The sequence below is a fragment of the Belonocnema kinseyi genome, chromosome 2 (genome assembly GCF_010883055.1).
Source record: "Belonocnema kinseyi isolate 2016_QV_RU_SX_M_011 chromosome 2, B_treatae_v1, whole genome shotgun sequence".
NCBI lineage: Eukaryota > Metazoa > Arthropoda > Insecta > Hymenoptera > Cynipidae > Belonocnema > Belonocnema kinseyi.
In genome coordinates, this window is record NC_046658.1 from 65,021,391 (window position 1) to 65,043,557 (window position 22,167).

At 27.4% G+C, this 22,167-nt stretch overlaps 3 protein-coding genes across 3 annotated transcripts in view; 1 reads left to right on the forward strand and 2 right to left on the reverse strand.

Annotated features, from left to right (window-relative positions):
* Positions 1-9,704, reverse strand: part of LOC117167535 (general transcription factor IIH subunit 3) — a 13,953-nt gene extending 4,249 nt beyond the window's left edge. The window contains exons 1-4 of the mRNA XM_033352537.1: positions 9,652-9,704; positions 9,006-9,135; positions 2,680-3,167; positions 2,446-2,568 (exon numbers count right to left, since the gene is read on the reverse strand). Coding sequence (XP_033208428.1) covers positions 2,446-2,568; positions 2,680-3,167; positions 9,006-9,015 — 621 coding nt within the window. The 5' untranslated portion in view covers positions 9,016-9,135; positions 9,652-9,704. The remainder of the gene's footprint in view (positions 1-2,445; positions 2,569-2,679; positions 3,168-9,005; positions 9,136-9,651) is intronic.
* On the forward strand, positions 9,179-14,191 carry LOC117167536 (histone RNA hairpin-binding protein). The gene is made up of 3 exons (XM_033352538.1): positions 9,179-9,602; positions 9,812-10,427; positions 13,755-14,191. Exons 2-3 carry the CDS (start codon positions 9,862-9,864, stop codon positions 13,945-13,947), a joined length of 759 nt encoding a protein of 252 aa, XP_033208429.1. The 5' UTR covers positions 9,179-9,602; positions 9,812-9,861; the 3' UTR covers positions 13,948-14,191.
* Positions 14,192-15,975: 1,784 nt separating this feature from the next.
* On the reverse strand, positions 15,976-21,816 carry LOC117167272. Its single transcript, XM_033352080.1, has 3 exons — positions 21,472-21,816; positions 19,737-20,016; positions 15,976-16,609 (listed from the first exon to the last, which is right to left on the reverse strand). The coding sequence occupies exons 1-3, from the start codon at positions 21,648-21,650 to the stop codon at positions 16,109-16,111; spliced, it is 960 nt and encodes a 319-aa protein (XP_033207971.1). The 5' UTR covers positions 21,651-21,816; the 3' UTR covers positions 15,976-16,108.
* Positions 21,817-22,167: the final 351 nt, after the last annotated feature.

Genomic DNA, 22,167 nt, shown 5'->3' on the forward strand with positions numbered 1-22,167 from the left:
GTTCATTGAAAAACCATTTAGGGCGATACAAAAAAAAGTCCGACAAACATAGAGTTTATTAAATATGTATACCGTTTTTATATCTTTAACAGCACTCTCGCAATCAAGAATATTATCTCTTTTGAAAACTACAATCAATAATCATTAAATCGTGATACATAATTTGACGTTTCGTATGAAAAAATATTTCAGATAAAAAGATTTTTTTAAATCTGGAATATTTTATTTTCAAACCCATCAAATAAACATTTCTAAATGTTGTATTGGTAAGGATTAAAAATAAAATTGGAGACTGCTCAAAGCAATTGATAAACTTGGGATATTTCATTTTATATTTATTTAGCTTTATACATTTCAATTAAACAGTTTTCACCTTGTAATACTTATTTTTAAAATTACTATAACTTTTATATTAGATAACTTCTGTCTCTGGTTTTCACATTTACGAAATATTTTAACCTGTTTCAGCTTCTAATTTTTTAAGGATTAATATAAATAATTTATTTAACTTCTTAAAGATTATACATATCCATTTTATTATTTTCACTGTTACTAATTGATTAATTAATAACATTTTAAAATATCATTTTTTGATACGATAATTTTCAAAAGTGTATGAAAAACAGTAGTTACAAATTAAAGTCGTAATCATTTTTTAAGCTTTTAACATTAATATGTCTTGTAATTATTATTATTTAATGAATAAATATTTTCAGATTTTTCTAATTTTCTCAAAACAGAAACATAGTCATGTCTCGGAAACAAGTTTCTATTTTTACAAAAAGTTCAAAATTCGGTTTTTAATCTCTATCCCAAGCCGATTTTGAAAACCCATGCAATTTTAGTCTCAAAATTCTCCATCGATTTTCTTCAAATTGGCAAAATTTTTTACATCAAACTTTGTTTGCCCGTATTCAAAAACTTAATATCGCAAAAGCATAATTTTAATTTATTTTTTAAAGAACAATTGAAGTTTGTATCGTAATCCGCAGTCAAGCCTGGTCCAATTTTAGGATAGTATCGCTTTAAGATTGTAAACTTCCACATCTATTTCCTCATACCTGGATAACTTTTTTGGTCCCAATTTATAAACACTTCAGTTTGGGAATGTGTATTCGTTTTATCTTTAAATAATATTTCATTAACTTATTTTTAAATCGAAGTATAACTCAGAATTTTTATTATTTTAGAAAATTGCCTATGGATCATTTCCTCGTGAAAAAGGGGGGGGGGGGATAAGAGAAAGATTAAACATGTTGACATGTTTAGTAGAGTGAAGTGAAAATGCTAAAATGAATCGAATCGTTTGGAGTTGAAGAACAGCAATTTGGAGGTCGACATACAAAACATGTAAAAACAAATTTTTTAATCGGATAATATCTTCTGTTCTCGTTTTTGAATTGACAATATAAATCTTTTTAATTTAAAAAAAAAGTTCTACCTTATTTAGAATTTTTTCAAAATGTACAAAAACATGTTTTTGTATTGACTTTTTTTCGTGATGTTTATAACGTTCTAAATCACGACAAAAGTTTTTTTTTTCTGAAAAAGAAAAATGATAAAATGTTTCTTTGGTTCCAGCTGAATAAACTTCAGGTTCGACATATTCGACTTTTTTTAATGTGTGCATACATCTCAATAAATAAAAAACATGTTTTTACACATTTTCAAAAAAATTGTTATCAGGTAAAAAAATTTATTTTGGAATTTCGTACTTTTTTATTATTGTTTACTAGTAAAAGCTTTAAAAATAACAAATTTATCATCATTTTTAACCAATAGGAAATATTTTGAACTTAAAATCGTTAAATTTTACTGATTTTAAATTTGTTTTCACTTTTGTCGAAAACATGTTTTTTCCCCCTTAGCTCCAACGATTTGATTTATTTTAGCATTATCACTATCACCCTACTATTCAGTGCTCTTAAACCGAAATTAAAAATTGCTCAAATTAGTTCACCTTCTAGCACTTATTTAAAAAGTACTATATATTTTGTAACTGTTCCCATTGTATATTGGACAACAACTTCTGTCTACAGTTTTCACATTTTCAACCTTCTTTAAAATGTTTCAGCTTCCAATTTTTTACACAGTATTTTTAATGGTTTAACACTGGAAACGCGTAAATTATTCATTCATAAATAAGTTATTTAAGTGATATAATTGCCAGGCTTCGGAAATGGAAAAAAAAGATAAATAACATAAGTTTCATAAGACATCAAAAATAAAAATCTTTCGCTGCACGAGAGAAAAATATGAGAAATTTAGTTTGGTATGAAAAATCTATAACAGTTCAAGTTTCACCATGTTTGCCACAAATAGTTACAACTTCCAGAGTCAAAAATTTATTTTAAACTCTCTTATCTACAAAAATGCATGTATAAACTTGAAATGTCTAACAAATTATTTTAAGTAATTTCTTATATACTGAAATAGATTTCTCACCAGTAAATACTGCAACAATCCAGGCAATTGAGGAATCTTGAGATAATTTCCGCCTGTCAAATCACAGCCTTGTTGCAACAATGTTAACTCGTGATCCAAACTGCAAACGTCTAATATAACTCCCTGAAAAAAAATAACATAAAATTGAACATCAAAAATTATTCAATCTTTTCAATTTATGAATAAGCTTTTGTTTTAAAGAATAGAAATTCTCTCTTAATAAATGCTGCAAACCATTTTCTGTGCAGTGAAGAATATATTCATGTAATTCATGTACTGCGTTGCGGAATCATGACTCGCGGTAATCACCAGTATTCGCGAATTAAGTTTCTCTCCGGCAATTTTCTCTCTCTCCAATCTGGAGATATAACAGAGAGCCATCGAGAGGGCTCCAGAGATTAAACTCTCCGAGCTTAAACGTCCATCCGGAGGCATATCGTTTATCATTTGCTGCAACCGCTGTCTTATTGTTCGTTCGACCAAAGTAAACAGTTCATACTGGCTGTCAATTTGTCGAACCTCAGATCGTTTTTCATCTGGATAGAGAAACTCTGCACCATTTCCATGACAAGCCATAACCGCGAGATGATTGTTTGGAGTCTGCAATAGATGAGCATTCGCAAACACAATAGCAGAATCTAGACATTGTGTTATTACTTGTTTCACGAATCTTTGTACTGGATTTACATCAAGTACCAGTACTAGCAAATTCTTATCCACAGCTATAAAAGAAAAAAAAGCGAGTTTCTCATGTTAATGTGAAGAATTCCTGAGAATATAATCAAGAATCTAATGGCCAGATTTGGACAACCACCATACAATGTTCCCATTGCAATCTGAAAAAAAAAACTTTTCTCCTTTTTCCTCCGAAAAAAGAAAAGAAAAACGTTCGTTTTCCCTTCGGACAAAAATAAAATAGAGGGAAAGAAAAATGAGAAGGCAACCAACCAAATCCCCTTCGTTCTCCTTTTTATTTCTTTAGTCTTCTTTATTTCTATTATTATCAAATAACAATAAAAAAACATTTTAAAAAAATAGTGAACGTTTCGGCACACATACAGCACACTTATCAAAGCAAAAAACAAAAAAAAAACTTTCAGCAGGCAGGAACAGTACCGCAACCATGATTCTCTCTTCCTGACATCTAAGAATCAACGCCCGAGAATCAAGTGAAAGTTATAAACAAACCTGGCATAGAAATGACCTCCAATCCAAGTCAGCTAAATTAAAATTTAAGAAATTTAAATGAGATTAAAATCAAATTTAAAATCCTATTTAACACCCAATAATCAAGTTAATCTAAAGAATTCCTGAAAATATAACTAAATTGGTATAACTTGATTATCAGACGTTAGATAGGATTTTAAATTTAATTTTAATCTAATTTAAATTTCCTAAATTTTAATTTAGCTGACTTGGATTGAAGGTCATTTCTATGTCAGGTTTGTTTATAACTGGTTTGCCTTTTGAACTTTACTTGATTCTCGGGTGTTGATTCTTAGGTGTTAGGGAGGGAGCATCGTGGTTGCGGTGCTGTTCCTGCCTGCTAAAAAAAATTTTTTTGTCTTGATAAGAGTGCTGTATGAGTCCCGAAACGTTGATTATTTTTTTTTAATTTTTGTTGTTGTGATTGGATAATAATAGAAATAAAGAAGACAAAAGAAATAAAAAAGAGAAGGGAGGGGATTTGGTCGGTTGCCTTCTCATTTTTCTTTTCTTTTGTTTTACTTTTGTCCAAAGGGAAAACGAATTTATTTCTTTTCTTTTTTAGGGAAAAAAAGGAGAAAGGTTTTTTCAGATTGCAATGGGAAAATTGTATGGTGGGTCCAAACTTGGTCGTTAGATTCTTGGTTAGATTTTCAGGAATAATAATAATTCAGGGTAGTCAAAATATTAAATTTTCCAATTTCCCTGACAGGAAAGTATTACAAAGGCGAATAAGGTTTCAATAACTAAATAGCTACAAAGAATGTACATTCACAAAATATTCATATTGATATTAAGAAGCGCTTCAAAAATAATATTAAAACTTATCAATTTTTATTTTCACTGATAACTACTTTATTTCCCTGACAAACTTTTTTCCCCTGACATGTGTCCACCCTGTAATTTTTAGAAATCACCCAAGAATTCTAGGGAAGATTGAAATTTAGTTATCCACAGGTAATTATGTTTTAAAAATTAACTCTAACAAATAACAAAATTTAAGTTGGCTTGATTTTGTATTTAACGCCATCAAAATTGAATCATTCTGAAAATAAGTATTGAATGGCATGTTACACTCTGTCACGTGAACATTTATTACATCTGGTGGAGTGCATATCATCTGATCACTAAAATTTTCGTGCTTTGTAATGGGATTTGTCTGTAATTTCGGATATATGATTTTTTTTGGTAGTAAAAAAAATCCCACCAAATATTTTTCGAAAATTCGAAAAAATGTCGGAGGTATGAGACTGTGTTTTCAAACATCTTTTTTTTTAAATGACGTATATTGGGTTCTAATTGACCGACTTAAATCTTCAACGTCTTAATTTACTTCTTTTAAGACATATTTCTAAAAAATTAATAAAAATAAATTATTTTTAGAAAATTTGATCTAAAAATAAAAATATAAAACGTGTTTCCCAAAAAATGTGATTCTTTATTTTTTGTACGAGGAGGGTATAAGTGCGATCTACAAGCCCTGAAATTATTGGAGTGGGTTTACCGCTAGTTTCCCAGAAGTGAAATAAAAGTGTCTGTGGACAAATCAATTTTCAGCAGAAGCTTACAAATTTGTGGAATTCGTTATATACAAATAAGCGGATGAAAATTATTTCGTGGGGATTAGCAATGTTTAGACATTTAATTTAGACTACATTTTTACAATGTATAGACAAAAGGAGGTTCGTGATTTGGATTACTCCAAATTAATAAATAATTTGTTATGTGGTAAACAAATTTTATGAAAAATTATGAGTTCCAGCTATTCGTGAGAATATAAATACCAATTTTAATCAAACCACCATTAATTACCCTGTAATTGTGTTTTAACAATTGCTTAAAGAAATCTATTCAACAAATAAGCTCTTTGGCTATGTTTCGAGATGTAGAGTTAATTTTTTAAACATAATTAATTGTGGATAACTAAATTTCAACCTTTCTTAGAACTCTCGGGCGATTTCTAACAATTATTATTATCAACAATTTCCTATGGAAAGTTTTCTCGTCGTATTATCATACCTTATAGACTAAAACTCCGTTTTTCTTGTTGAAATCAACTGCCAATGCCTTCCTCATATACCATTGAACCAATCAATTGTTTACAGAACATTTTCTGTTGATAACACAATTAACTCTATATCTCGAAACATAGCCAAAGAGCTGATTTGTTACATAGTTTTCTTTAAGAAATTGTTAAACCATAAGTGCAGGATAATTTATGGTGTTTTGCCTTAAAATTTGTATTTATTTTTTCACAAATAACTAAAACAGTTAATTGTTTATAAAATTTGTTAACTACACAACAAATCATTTATTAGTTTTGATTAATCTAAATTACAAACCCCTTTTTTCTATACATTGTAAAAATGCAGTCTAAATTCCGTGACTAAACATTACTACTCCACACGAAATTTTCATCCACTTATTGGTTTATCAAAAATTAAATAAATTTGTGAGCTTCTACAATTCTACTGAAAAGTATTTCTAAGTAGTTGCGTCCTTCATTCTAGTTTTTTTAAAATGAATTTTGTTTATGAAATAAAAAAGTCTTAAATACCTTTTTCAAAAATCAGATGTAAACAATAAATGCACATTTGGAATAATTTTCATTTGTAAACAAATTTTTAATCAGATTTAAATTGTGGACTGAAATTTTAGGACTTGTATACCACACTTATACCCTCCTCGGTCGGAAAAATTTAAAAAGTTTTTAGGAAACGTGTTCTTTATTTTTATTTTTTACACCAAATTTTCTATTTTTTTCTTGTATCTTAAAACAAATAAATAAAGACTTCGAAGAGTAAAAATGGTCCGTTAGAACCTGCGATAAGTCATTAAAAAAAAATTCCAAAAACTCAATGTTTCTATTTCCGCCGTTTTTTCGAATTTTCAAAAAATATTTGGTAGAATTTTTTTCATTATCAAACAATCATATATCCTAAATTAGAGTCAAATTCCATTCCAAAAGAAAAATTTCCTCGATCTGATGACGTGCACTCTACCATCTTTTTAATATTATATACCTATTTTTATATTTGGTGGCTTGATAATTAGAAAAATCAATATATTTTGCTAAAATTGTTTATGAACACTCCTAATAAAAATCAATAAAATTTCACTATTTAAACAAAATAAAAACTCAAATGGACGAGGCAGGCGTGTCCTTATATATTTTGAAGCATTTCCTAAAAGTAGAGCACAATACCTTCATTCTTCTAATTATAAAGTCACCGTATATGATTAGATACAATAATGGGTCACGTCCCAGATTATCGCATGCCCTTAAACTTGTACATTTTTCAAATCTTTAACTTATATACAGTATTGACGGAAATGATGTACACGCCTATTTTTTAAACTATTGCTAAAGTATCTCAATTTGTATAATATTAACAATAATACTATAGACTTAAATTTATAAAGAGCCCAAGAACTTAAAAAATGTTAAGTATTCCCAGAGTTATTCCAATTTTTCTAAAACATCGAAATTTTATGTTTTTTTGCAATATATTTTTATAAATTGACATGCTGCCTTCAGCTTGGGCTTATTTGGTGCAGAATTTTATTACTTTTCGCGGGATTACAAAAAAATATTAATTTTCACATTATGAAAATGAAGGCACTAACTTTAGCAACAGCTCAAAAAACATACGTGTGAATAATTTCTGTCGATAGAGTACAATATACCAAAAAGAAAAATTGAAAAAATAGACATAAAATTTAAAACACTCCAACTTGAATTGAAGCCGTTTGTTAAAAAGATCCTGATCACTAAAATTTCGATTTCTAAGATTTTTTTATATTTAAATGTGACAGTAAACATTTCATGAGGAGAAAAAGGGAGCTAACTAATTTTCCTGCAAGATCTCTTAATTGTCTCTTCGGGAAATTAAAAACAATTTCCTGATTATCTTTCTTCTTCAATAATTTCCCTGTTCATTATTTTTACTTATGATTCACTTTCTAAGAACTATATAGAAAAATTAGAATAATACACATCTCTTCTTACTAAATTTAACTTTTGTTTCATAGTGACGCTTATCAAAATTTGTTGTTTGTTTTCAAGATACTTATATCCGATTTTTTTTAAATTTAGGTTAGGTTTTAACCTCTGCAACCAGCGGAATATTATGATTTGTTTGATTCCCTTTTTGACCATTTTTTCAATTTAAAGAATATTAGGTTACGGATTTATTACCTAAAAACTCATTTACTAAAAATGTACTTAAATTCATCTCTGGTTAAAAACGTAACTACTTTCTTGAAAATCAATTTTTCGAACTAAAGATTCAACTAGTCCAGTAGAAAATTGAACTATTTTTCTGAAAATCTATTTTTGTTGTTAAGAATTAGATTTTCAACATAGAATGTAACTCTTTTTTTAATTATTTATTTAATTCGAATGCTTTGAAATTCAATTTTATACTGTAAAGCGCTACAAGGAAATCGATTTTATAATTAAATGTTAATTTACAAAATTTTTTAATACATTTCTAACAATATATTCAAATTACAAGCAAGTTTCACGATTACTGGAACATTAACAGGTAAATGCTCCACTAATCATTTTCCAATTTTCTTGCTGTTTACTTAATTCAAATCAATTTGAAATCCATTTATTCGCTACTGTAAATCACTAAAGATAAGCAGGTTTATCATTAAAAGTTACTTTCAACCAATTTATTAATTTATTTTTTAACAATATATTCCAATTATAACCATATTTCACGAATATTGGAACTGTCAGTGTCAATTGTCTTGCTTGTTATTTAATTAGAATGCATTTAAACTCCATTTGCTACTGTAAAATGCTAAAAATAAATGGCTTTATCATTAAATTATCATTTTAAACCAATTTTTAATATTTTTTAATGATATATTCAACTTATAACAAACGTCTTTACAATTTTAAAGTCAAACATAAAAAAGCGAATCATTAAAAAAAACTGAAATAGAACTTCTTAAAAATTGCACAATACCCTGCGATATGAAATCACATTTATTTACACATACCTATAGCGGATTCCATAGATATAGTTTTCTACTAAAAATCTTTGAAAATTCCGGTACAAAAATTACTTTTTTTTAATTTCCCAATTTGCTGTCTCAAACATTTCTGCAGGAAAATGCACCAAACAGTGTTCAAGAATAGAAAAAACTGTATAATTACGTCATAATACAGATTTATTTAAATTTAAATGGAATATTTCTATCTTGAACACAATAATCTTGAAAATATAAAATTATTAAATTAACACAACATTAGTGGGATAAGAAAGTTAGGTTATGTGTACCAGAAAGATTTAAAACGTTGCACACATAAAAACACACGTTATCATTAATAATAAGCCTACCTCCATCCATGTTATCTGTACTTCATTGACACTTTCCAACTAAAAAATTCCATATAACTTATTAAAAATTGCATGGGATTCAAACGTAAATAAACTCCTGTCTGCGTATCGCCTGTGCGGACTGCGGAAACTAAAACGAAACAAATAGCAACCATCAGATGTCACTGCTATCTCGTCAACAAACAACGTGAAATTCCGAAATTCAAAACAGCAACTAAATAACTTCAAACAAACATTAAAAAATGAAATTTCTGAACAAGCAGTAAGCAATGAAGTTTTGGACGTCTGTCGCGATTATTTTAATTATTTACATGATTTACAAAGAACACCAGAGAAGCAAATTCAACGGATCATAACCTCCAAAAAACCCAAGCCTTCAAGGAATTTGATCAAAAAAAGGCGCGATGCGTGTCAGGTCGGTCGGTCAGGGTCAGATCGCGATCGTTGTGTGCTGTTGTGTATTTCCAAAGTGATTCTTTTCATATTTAATTCTTATTGTATAACCCAATTATTTATTGTGTTCTGCACTTTCTTGTTTATCTCATCGGTTCGATTTTCGACTAAGATTCCTGGAGGCGAGGACGGATTCGAGAATTGGTAAGAGAATTTCCTTTATGATGAACCATTTCCAAAATACTTGACTCACAATTAGGTTACTATAATGTTATTCCCACGACGCGTTGCTCAAAAATGACTATTATTATCATCTTTTAACGTCTGATCCACATATTTATTCTAACCTAACCAATTTACGTGATCTTACGAATCGTCTCAGAATATATATGTATATTTTTTTTCCTTTACAGGTCTCTAGTCACATCAAGTCACTGACATTTAAAGTTCCCAATTTTGCGTGATGTCCCTCACAATCAAAAGCGAAGAAATTAAAAACGAGGAAATTAAAAGTGAGAAATTTGAGGGCAAGTCCTCGACCCCAGAACCGATGGACGACGAAACCGATGCACTTTTCAATGAGGTTTGCACGAATACCTTAGCAGTGACAAAAAAAGAATTCAAAAAGGAAACTGCCACAGAGGAGCCGAGACACTTCCAAGAAGATGGTAAAAGAAAATTGGACGAAGCCTACGACCTTTGTTCTGACATAAAGACTGAAAACAAAACAAATGCAACAACAGAAGAAAATGTAGCGATTAACGGAAAGTGGTATGATGATGACGATTACCAGTCTATGCCTAAAAAAATACGAGAAAGTTGCAACAATGCTCAAAGCGAGCAGGAACAAAGGCCGAGGAAAACCAGCGCATCGAGTAGTAGCACAGCTTCTTCAGGAAATCACAATCAAAATCCAAGAAGGCCCATCGAGTATGAAACTAAGCCTGACTTGCTCGCACGCAGACAAAAAGACATCGATTATGGCAAAAATACTATAGGCTACGACAGATACATTCAACAGGTTCCCAAGTAAGCAAAACAAATTTCAATTTCTCTAAACCTTACTTCTTTAACATTTCTCGATTTCTTGGAAGTTTCAACTTCAAAAACGATTATATTGTTCAAAGTCACTGTGGATTCAAAAAATGAAAGATTCAGAATTACGAAAATCAAATTTAGATTTGCAAGATTTCGGAGATCGCAAGATTCACCGATTCAAAAACAATTGGAAACCAGTGCAGGATAACCGAATGCGATATAAGAGTTAAAAGTTTAGAGGGCTTAAAGAGATTACAAAATAATTTTAACATAGAGAAGATTTCAATAAATTAACAAATTCATATTTGTGAAGATTTTTAGGAACAACAATCGAAGCGTTTTAAGAATTTTTAAAGGTACCAAGAAAATAAAAAACTTATTGAGATTCCTGTGAAAATTTAAAATAATTTTTTATTTCCAAAAATTTGGAAAATTGCTGCAAGGTTTTTGAGCAATTTTTTTTTTGATTTTGGAAGATTTTTCTAAAGTTTAGGAACAATAAAAATCATCTCTTTTGGCAGAAATTGCATCTTTATTGTTAAAAATACAACTGGTTAAAAATTAATCTTTGTTTTATTGACGATTTAACTATTTTGTTGAAAGTTTGTTTTTGTTGGATGATTTCCACTCAATGAGTTGGTTAAAAGTTGAATTACAGTGTTAAAAAATAATTTTTTTATTTAATAGAATGAATCTTTTTGGTAGAAAATTCATCTCTTCTGTTGAAAATTCATATTTGCGTGGTAAAATTTTAAAGATTTTGTAGAAAACTCGTCTCTCGGTAAAAACTAATCTTTTTTAGTTAGAAATGCCATTTGCTTAACAATAATCTTTTTTGGTTGACGATTCAAATATTCGTCTCAAAATTCGTCTTTTTGGAGGAATTCCACTCTTTTTTATTTAAAATTCAAATTTCTTTTAGTTTTTGGTTGAAAACGTAATTATTTGGTTAAAAGTTGAGTTACTTCGTTAAAGATTCATTTTTTCATTAAAATATTCATCAGTTTAGATTAAAATTCATCTCCTTATTTAGAAATGTAACTATTTTTGTGAAAATGCTTCTTTTTTGTGGTAGAAAATGAATCGTCTTCATAAAAAATGCATCTATTTGCTTGAAAATTCATATTTGCGGGTTTAAATTTTAACCATTGTTGAGAGAATTCGTTTGTTTGTGAAAATTCATCATTTTTATTAAAAATACAATTTGTTGAAAATTAATCTGTTTTGGTTGATGACTCAGCTATTTTGTTGAAAATCTATATTTTTTGTATGAGTTCAACTGTTATTGATTTGAACTTTGAATCTTTTTGGGTTGGAATATCAATTATGTATTACATTTTTTGTTTACAATTCATATTTTTTATTGAAAATTTAACTATTTTTTGTGGAAACCGAACTTTTTAAACATTTTTATTTTGCCATATCTGAAATATTCAAAAATCTTTTTGTATTTTCTTAAGAATGCCTATATGATTTGGAATCTTAAATCAAAAATTCTGATGTTTAGAGATTTTGGGATCGCAGGATTTAAATTACTATAGAAGTAAAGAACTTCTCGCATTAAATGATTAAAAACATGAACAGTTTTCAACTGAACCATTTTCAAACGTGAACCAGTGCAAATTTGATCTTTCGAAATATAATATGTATATTTTATATTATTATATAATATTTTAAATTGTATGAGCTTTAAACTAAAAAATGTTCATTTTAAAGTGTAAAGAATGAGCAATTGCAAATTTTAAATACAAAAAATTGAATAGCTTCAACGGGATTTTTTCGTAAGGAATATGTTGTTTTTTAAAGAATTTTAGAATGTATTGCACCGATTTAATAAAAAAAATTCTTCTTTTCACTCAATGTTCTAAATTTCAAATTTATTACTAGTATGGTGAATTTATTTATATGAATTTATAGTAGGGGAGAAAGAACTTTTTTTTTTTGACAAATGAAAACTGATCCATTTTGCAAAAACAAGACGAGATATAAAATAAGTTGAACAAGCAAATGCACTCCTTCCAAAAAATTCCACTTTTTTCTGCCTTGCGATATTATTAAAATATTTTCTAAAATATGCATAAATTAAATTTTCTACTGTCATAATTAATCAAGGACGGCGTAAATCAACAGAAAATTAGTTTTTTATACTGTTATTAATTGACCATTTGTCCCGAAGACTTACAACAGTTTCGCAAGACCATTTTTTTATACAAACTTTTTCGAAGAAATAATTCTACATTTTCATTTTTCGAAAGAGAAAAAATGCTGGTGTTTCTAAGAAAATTAAGTTTGATTATACGACATTTTCGACTTATTTTAGAAAAAACTTCCAAAAATGTACATATTTAGTTTGCAATTCTTATTGTTTGAACAGTTTGAAGCCGATAACGTTAAATATCGAATAAATTCAAATTCGAATATTAAAAAATGCAAAAATTCATATTTCAGGAATACTGTTTCAGAACAGAATTTCCAAACGAAAGCCTTAAATCACTATTTATGTAAATATTTCAAGTTAGAAATCCCTCCTAATTAATAAGAATTCAAATAGAAATGAGTATAATTTCGAAAAATATAAAGTAGAAATTAAGTGGACCGGAAAATTAGTATTTTGAAATTTGCCAGAATTACAAGTAACTCAAGTTCAAAATATATGTGAACATTGAAGAATAATTATGATATGGGTGTCCGTAAAATTGGAGGCTAAGTTACTTTTAAACAAATCAAAGTATGTTGAAATTCCTGGGAGTTAAGAACACTTCAAAATTAAAGCTATGACCTTTGAAGCAAATTTATTACTTTTATTGGAATTAGTAAAGTAAAAATTAATTTTTGACGATCTTCTTGATCTTTGCAAATATTACTAGTTTTTATTTTATTTATTTTTAGTTTATTTATAATTATTTTACTGATAAAGCATGAATTAATTTTTCAAGAGTTTCTTTATCTTTGCAAATATTTAAATTCAGAGATTACATTTTATATTTTTATGCAATTATTCCTCTCTAGGGATCTTTCCATAACGTAACGTTACCGTAACAAAAGACTATATCTCTCATTCCCTTAATTGTTACATTGTTAAAAAAATATTAGAAATTATCATTCTTTATCTAAAACTTTTAGTTTGTATTACGGCCTGAAGAAAGAAATGTTTCAAAATTTTATGTCACTTATGATATTTTATAAAAAGCACTTTAGTCGATTGTATGCAAGAAAATTTGAACATTGAGCGAAATTGAAGAAATGTGTAAAAATATTTAAAATTAAATAATTTCAAGCATTCTCTGCGTGTTACTCCAAATACGATTTTTTTCACAGAGAAAAACGCACCAAGGATCATCCCAGAACTCCTCCGATGCACCTAAAATACACAAGGAGAGGTTGGGACGGTATGGTGAAATTATGGCGAAAACAGCTCCACATCTGGGACCCACCCAAAGAAAATTCCGATGATGACGAATTTTTTAAGGAAGATGAGTCAGGCGATGAAAACGGCGATTGTATTCCGTAATACAAGTTTACGTTCTGTTTTTTAGACCTAGTTTTCTCATTGAAGTAAATTATGATTGAAAATGCTTAAACGCTAGAAAAAATGCAATTGAACGCAATTGAAGAATGTGGAAACTTTTAGTGTACCAAATGTGTAAGCTTCGTTTTAATTATAAGTATCTTTAAGTATTATGCGAATTTTTCTAAAGCGGATTCAATACATTTTCATACGTTTATGAAATAGATGTTAATTCGTAAATTCGCAATACCTTGCCTTCTCCTTTAATTTCTTTCCCTGACAATACCAGGTTGGCCGCTGGACCGGGAATTTTTGGAGACCGGGAAAAACCGGGAAATGACAGCAAAATTTTTTTTACCGGGAAATTTTCAAATTTGCAGAAGAAAAATCTATCCATGTTCCATTTCAACAATTTTAAAATAATTAGTTGAATTTTTATATTTTTCAATTATGCTATTATTTAGCTTACAATGCGTAATTCAACATTTTTTTTACATTAAAAGTTTTACATTTCAAATTTTTATTTTTAAGCTTACATTTTTAGTTTCAAGAATTTTTAATGCTTTCTTAAAGACATGAACAAATACAAAATAAAAATCTTTGATGTTGAAAATTTTGGTTAAAAACCTATTTTATTCAATAATTTTTTTTAATTTATCTGTACTTATGTAATAAAAAGTGAGCAAAAACGATTTTAAATCAGTTGAAAATTTAAGAATTTTGAGAATTTAACGTTAAAACTTAAACGGTTTTAATTTTAAAGTCTTAGTCAATATACAAATGTGAACGTGCGACTGAAAGTTTATAAACTATTTTCAACTTAAAAATAACTTCATAATAATATATTCTTAATTAAAGGATTTTATTAAATTAAAAATATTGTTTAAGTCTAAAATATTTAAATTTTAACTCATTCAAATTGAAATTTTTAATTAAAAAAAAAAACAAGATTAATTATGGAATATTTAGCAATATTTGATTTTTTATTTAAGACAAGTAAATTTAAACCAAATATTTAAAATTAAAGAATCTTTAACTTAATTGTTTTACATAGAAAGTCTGGAATCGTTAAAATTTCAAATATCCTTTAAACTTTGAATGTTGCAATTTTAATTGTTGTATTTGAAAAATGCTTAATTTGTAAGTGAAGTTTATTAATTTTGATGTATAATTTACAAATGAATATTCGTGGAAAAAATTTGAGTAATTTTAGGAAATATTTAGGAGTTTTAAAAAGATTAAAAATGATCACGCAAATTTTAGAAAGTTTCCTTAAAATCTTCTAGAATCTTTTTTGAACATTTTGAAACACTTTTTAAATATTCTTTTAGAATAATTTTTCAAACTGAAAAATTATTTTAAACTTTCCTATGAATCTTAAGAAAATATTTTTATTCTTTTGAAGCCTTTAACAATTCTTGGAAAGAATCTTTTTTTTTTAATCTGCGAAAATCTAAATTTTGTTTTAGGTTAAGCTATCATTTCAAGTTTTACATTAAGTTTGAATCTTTTCAAAACGTCTACATATCTCTTGAAATTACTGAAATTTCGCATACAAATAATAAATGTTTATTTGTTATTTATACATCCAAATTGTAAAGACATTTTCTAAAATTTGCAGGATTTTCTGAAAATTGTAGAAAAAATTCAATAAGTTTTGACGGATATTTAGAAAATCTGAAAAAATTTCAAAAATAATTTTTAATTTAAAACAACTTCTAGATTTCTCAAGATTTTGAAATAAAATCTTGAAGCTTTCTAAGGATGTTTAAACTATTTGAAAATAAAATAATTGAATTTCTAATTTAGGAAGTGTTCATTTAAAATTTTTCAATATTTGATGTTTCTGGCTTAAAATTGCTTAAAATTACATAATTTTGAACATTTTAAAGCTCATTGATTGATTTTTTAATTTAAAGCACTGAAAATGATAACGTGGATTTATATTTTTTTCTTGTAAAATGTTAGTACCTTTAAAAAACGGCCACCCTGAATACGCTTTCTCCAAGTATAAAATCAAGTCGAATTATCTTAGTTTCATTATTTTAAGAATACTTTATTGCAAACTAGACTATATCTAACACATTCACACAAAAAATCACAATAAAATAATCTCATGAATTAAATTAATCGCAGTTCGTCATCTATACTAGCGCAGAAAAAGTTACGTCGAGTTCATCTTCTCCAAAATTTGCACAATAGTGTCTAATTTTTTATTAGTCTTTGCCTCCAATTCATCTATTCTCTCCATCATTTTTCTTTCCATTTCTATAAATTTGCTATCTATGAAAGTTCTAAGGTCGGAAACACTGTTGTTTTGAGAAGGATCAGCAATACGTTCCGAAGTCTTCGATTCGGATTTTTGTTTCTCCTTTTCATTCCTAACAACTCTTTGTCTATGAGTCATTAATCCCATTCCAATGAATTTCGCAAGGGACATGTCGACGTCATCATTTGCTGGATTTGACTCTCGCAAATTGATCGAATTCAAAACTTTATTTGCAATCTCGACGCTCTTGGACTTGGATTTATTCAGACTTACAAGAAAGTCATTAACTATTTGCGGGTTGAACATCTTTGACTCTTCTTTCGCTTCTGGATATGTCAACATGAGTCTTATGCCATACAGCCACACTAGGGAAGTCTTATTTTTTGCCTTGGTAAACTGAAATATAAAAATAGGTATATATATTTTATATTTCGTTGAAAGCCTTTCATAGGCACTTTGCCAGTAAAAAGTAATGCGTTACTTTTTTTTAAATAACATTTTTAGTACGTCATTTTAAATTTCCAAAAATGCATAAATTGTGTTTCGATTGATGGAATTTGATAACGCATTTTACATCAATAATCTGTACTCTTTTTTATTGCACACCATGATTAATTATAAATCACAAAGTTTGCATAGAGCTTATTATTCTTGAAATAAAACTATTTTTTTAACAGGGTAATGATTCGGCGTACGATTTCAAATTCCCGGTTTTTCCCGGTCAACCAAAATTAACATTCATATTTGCCGCAAAAGGCGAACATTACATTTTAATTCATGACGTTTATTCTAAAAAATCCTTTAACACAACAGAGAAAAAAATTACATTTTAATTTAAAAAAATCAATGTTCAACAAAAAAAGGCGCATTTTCCAACTAAAAAAAGTAATTTTTCTACCAAAAATTGAATAATTAAATCTTTAGTCAACAAATGAATGTTCAACCAAAGAGATACATTTTTAACTGAAATTATGGAATATTCAACTGGAATAATACTTACATTTTCAGTTAAAAAAAAATTATTTTCAACTAAAAAAGAAACAAATTTTCTGCAAACAAAATTTCTTTTCATCCAAAGAAAAAATAAGTTTTAAATCAAACAGCTCTTTATTTAACCAAAGTAATTAATTTTGATCGAAAAAGATAAATCTTCATCCAAAAAATTAATTTTTAATGAAAGATTTTAACTATAAGCCAAGTAATTTTATTGCCAACCTAAAAGATGAATTTTCAACTGAAATGATAATTATTTCACTGGACTACTTAAATTTTTAACCAAAAAGAAGCATTCTTAAAGAATTTTACACCTACCAAAAAAATTAATTTTTAATCATGAAAATTAGTTTTCTACAAAAAAAGAAGAATTTTCCACAAAGTAAACAAATTTTCAAACAAATAGTTTAATTTTTAAATAAAAAATATCAATTTTCAATGAAAAATATAATAGTTCAATTTTCTATTAAAAAATAGCAAAAGTTAGGTTTTCAAAAAGAAATGAATCTTGAAACAAAAAAATTAATTTTTAACAAAAAGAGTGAATTTTTAACTAAAAAAAGATAAACTCGCAAACGAACAATCTAACCAATTTTTCTATTCTATTTCAGAAAAACTCTTTAAAATACTTTACTCCCTGTCCTAAAATAAAAACGATAATTATTTTCTAAAAGACCCTGTTCCAAGTCGGATAAATGAGTAGTAAGGGAATAAAACGTGATAAATCCATGTTTTTGAAAAAAATTCCGAAAACGTTTGTTTATGTACATTTAGGCTATCATCGATTCGATTATCAAATTGAAGTCAGCAAAAAAATCTCACAAAGCTTGAACTTGAATTTTTCTACGATCAGAAGAACTTTTTCAGGATTTAAATTAAATTCCCGGGGTTTTCCGGGTAAATAAAATTCCCGGTGAAGTCGCTGCTCTAAAAAAGTTCTTTATTTAAACGAAATATTTTAACAATAAGAATAGATCCTGCTATGTCAAACAATAATTTTGGTTTAAAAAAATTTATAAAGTTACGGATATTTGAATCTTGACATCCATTTTTTTAATTCACAAATTTTTTCTTTAAAATTCTATAGTTTTTGACCTAATTCAGATATTCGAATTGATTTGACGGATTCTAGAAATTTTACTGATCGATTTTCTGAAAAGCCCACGTTTTTTATTTTTTGCCAATTTTGTGCTTAAGAAAGGCATCCTGCCAGATTTATGCGGGCTAAACCATTTTATTAGTCAAGACAATTTTTTCCTTATATATTATTTCTTATAGAAGACAAAATTTTCAACAAGAAAAATTTTATTTAAGTATAGATTTTTTTATGAAAATCGACCTTTTAATATCTTTAAAACAAATCGTCGCTACGCTTATTCATTTTTAACGTTTTTAAGTTTTGCCGGTGGATTATAAAAGAGGGCGCTAAAACTTACAAGAATCCGAAAAAAATTCTACGACTTGAAGTATAAAAAAGAAACTTGAAAAAATTGCAGGGCACTTTTGGTGCAATTTTTGTCTGCGAATGAGCAGAAAAACTACGAAAAAAGGTCTTATTGAAATGATCATTTTATAAAGATAACTGAAACGAACCATTTGTTTTACTTTGCGTAGGTTTGGAAAATATTTCATTGCTTTCTCATCTTTTTGGGATTTGCAAGAGTATCTATTTTAACTTTTGTAAATCTATTTTTTTTAATGTAGAAAATTTCTATCCGGTTTGGTTGGAAGTCAAACATAATATAAATATGTCTCCTAATTGGTTATTATGACATATAATTTTACATTTATAATTTAGCATTCTATAGAGGTATTTTAATATCTAAAATATTTTATTCTTTATTTCAATTATGTCCTTTTCGATTTAAATTCGCATTAATTCAGGAGGAGTTTTAATTAAATAATATAATAATAATATAATAAATAAATAATTTAATAATATAACAGAAAACTTTAAAACTGGTAATTTTCGTTATTAAAAAAAGATTAATGTTTTTATTTAACAATGTTTATATACTTAAAACCATTCACATTCAAATATTTAAAAAAATCATAACATATTTATTTTTAAATTTTTGAATTCTAAGCTTTTTTTAAATGCTTCCAATTTGATATTGTTTACTATTGAATGCGAATTAATCAAATTGCTCATTTTAAAACACTTTTGATTTGATATACACTTTTTTTTTTAATATTCAATTTAAATTATACCGGCAATTACGACTTTCATTTATAAATTACACAAATTTGAAACAGTACGATTGGAATATATAGTTCGCCACTTTTTAATATTATAATTTGAAATTATTCGATTTCGATACTTTTCAACTTTGAAAATTCAGCTTAAAATTAAAATTATAATTAAAATGGTGCAATTTTGACAGATTGTTCTTGAAAAAGTCAGAAATATTTGTACAAAAAAGTGAAGAATTAGTGACATCTTTTTCAAAATAGTGGTATTGGTAAAAAAAAGTGTCAAATAGTATCAATAGTGGTGTGACTCCGAACTCTAAGATTTAGAAAAACTAACCTTAACACTCGCTTCCGAAGTAGGAGAATCGAGATTTACTATTCCCATGTAAACTGAATTATTTTGAAACTCATCGACAAATTCTGCGAAAACCGTTGAAGCATATTCTCCACATTGCTTAAAAATCTCCAAAACAGATGCTTCCGAAACTATAGCTATACTGCTTATTTTTTGTCCATTTGTTATTTTAATATCTATAACACAGGGCTCGTATTCCGATTCTTTGGAATTACGAAGTTCAATGCACGTGTCTAATGAAACTATTTCTTCTAGACTTGGTCTGTAAAAAAATTAAATGAATTCCAATTATTTTTATTGATACTTTTTTAATTTACTAAAACAAATAATTCAAGATTCAAAAATATTTTTCCAAGCGTATCGTAGGGTGGCCGTTTTAATGAAAGAAAAAAATTCCCGGTTCTGTGAATTAAAGCACTCAAAGTGGAACTCTTAAATTTTAAACTTTTAAAACTGAAGTTAATAATTTTTTAATTTAAAAATGTTTTATTCAAATGCTCATTAATTTACACGTATAAAATGGAAGCTACTAACACTTTTCAATTTAACGATTTGAAATATTTAATTCATAATTACTGCTTTTAAATAAAAAGTCAGATATTTCTAAATATTAAGTAATTGTTCTGTTTCTTAATTGAAAATTTTCAAATTTAATAGTATAAAAAGGGAATAGTTTAGACTAAAATAATATTTTTAATTTAATAAAAGCCTTTGATTATAAATATATTATTCTGAAGTTATTTGAAAATTGAAAATAGTTTATAACGTTTCAATTGGACATTTACATTTGTTTAACTAATAAAACTTTCCAAATAAAACAGTTTAATTTTTTACGTTAAAATCTGGAAATTCTAAAATTGTGAAATGATTTCGAATCGTCTCGTAAAATCAATTATTATTTACTTTTTAAATCTTAAAATTCAGTTCAATTGTAAGAATCATGAATTAATTCATATTCACATTTCAGCAACTAAAAATGTTTTTTTTTTTTAATCTTCGATTTCAAACGTTTATAAATTCTAATTCTTTTAAGTTTTTAAAACTGAATTTTTAAATTCTTTAAATTAAAATGTATGCTTAAAAATTAAAAATCTAAAATGGAAAATTTTTTAAATTAAAAGATTTTCGAATTACGCATCATAAACTAAGTGACACAATAATTGAAAAGGATCACAATTCAACTAATTATTTAAAGAACGGTTAAAATCACAGAAATTTGAACAGATTTTTTTTTCCTAAAAATTTGTAATATTCCCGATCAAAAAATAAATTCACTGTCATTTCCAGGTTTTTCCTGGTGAAATTGTCAAATGTCTTGCGTCAAGCAAAACGTACGTATCTCAAAAGTAAAACACGGCTAACCTCGATGAAGTGCAACCCAAAAGTTTTTAATGATTAAAATTTTCATTTTTCTGGAAAATGATGTATATATAAATTATATGTACATATAAATTATATATACCTCAAAAATATTATGTTAATAACTGAAATAAAAAGCCGAAACTTACTAAGAGTTCTGCAATGTTTGACTTACTTCATTTTTTATACACATTATACATTGAAGTGACGCTTCATGTAAGAGTAACCAGAACATATTATTTAAAACTATACTTTACAATGGGTTCTATTAATTTTAAAGGAAAAAAACAATATTCTTGAGCTATTGTTGATATTTCTGATCAGGCATGAAACCTTTAAAAATTAATCAATTATATACCTCTTCGAAGTTTTTGAAAGCGGAGCGATAGAAATTGTATCAATAAACTGCTTTGCATTATTAATCTGCCAATTTGATGATACTTCGCAGATTTCATTCACTTTTTTTTGGAGATTATTCTCCGAAGATTCACATGAGTTTTGACTGTCAGGACGGTCACTTGTCACTTCCATTATCATTAATATTGGTCAATAAACAATCTCGAAAATTTATCTATTTAAATATCAAACTCGTCATAGAAAAAGATATTGCACTTTTACTCTCGAATATCTTCACAGATAACATATTTTGTTGTAAAGTGAATGACCTGACACTTCGAACAGATAGTTTTTTTAAGGTTAAGTTGCCCAACCAACATGTGCTTTACGCAGTGCTGTCAGCACTCTCATTGGCTAATGTCAAACCACATTTGAATTTCCACCAATTGTCTCAAGCTAGGCTCGTCACCTTCGAAGATTACTGGCCGGTTGCACCATTTTCCACAATGGCGTTTAATGCAAAAAGAAAGCGGGAAGTGTAAAAAGAGCTCTGCGTTTCAAACAGTGAAAAGTAGCATCGTGACTGTTTTTTTAAACATTAAATTCAACAAAATATAAACCATGAAGGAGGAAAATGCTTATAGAAAAACAAATATTCACAATTTGCTAGCTTATTTTTATCGAAAAGGGCAAATTTAAAAATATTTTTAAGTCCTTT

What these genes read in the sequence shown, in the direction of transcription:
- LOC117167272 (XM_033352080.1), bottom strand. Translation starts at nt 21,650, where the DNA reads ATGATAATGGAAGTGACAAGTGACCGTCCTGACAGTCAAAACTCATGT. An exon ending in CTTTCAAAAACTTCGAAGAG is followed by an intron (nt 20,017 to 21,471) that starts GTATATAATTGA and finishes ATTTTTTTACAG; the next exon opens with ACCAAGTCTAGAAGAAATAG. An exon ending in CTTCGGAAGCGAGTGTTAAG is followed by an intron (nt 16,610 to 19,736) that starts GTTAGTTTTTCT and finishes TTTATATTTCAG; the next exon opens with TTTACCAAGGCAAAAAATAA.
- LOC117167536 (XM_033352538.1), top strand. Translation starts at nt 9,862, where the DNA reads ATGTCCCTCACAATCAAAAGCGAAGAAATTAAAAACGAGGAAATTAAA. An exon ending in TACATTCAACAGGTTCCCAA is followed by an intron (nt 10,428 to 13,754) that starts GTAAGCAAAACA and finishes TTTTTTTCACAG; the next exon opens with AGAAAAACGCACCAAGGATC.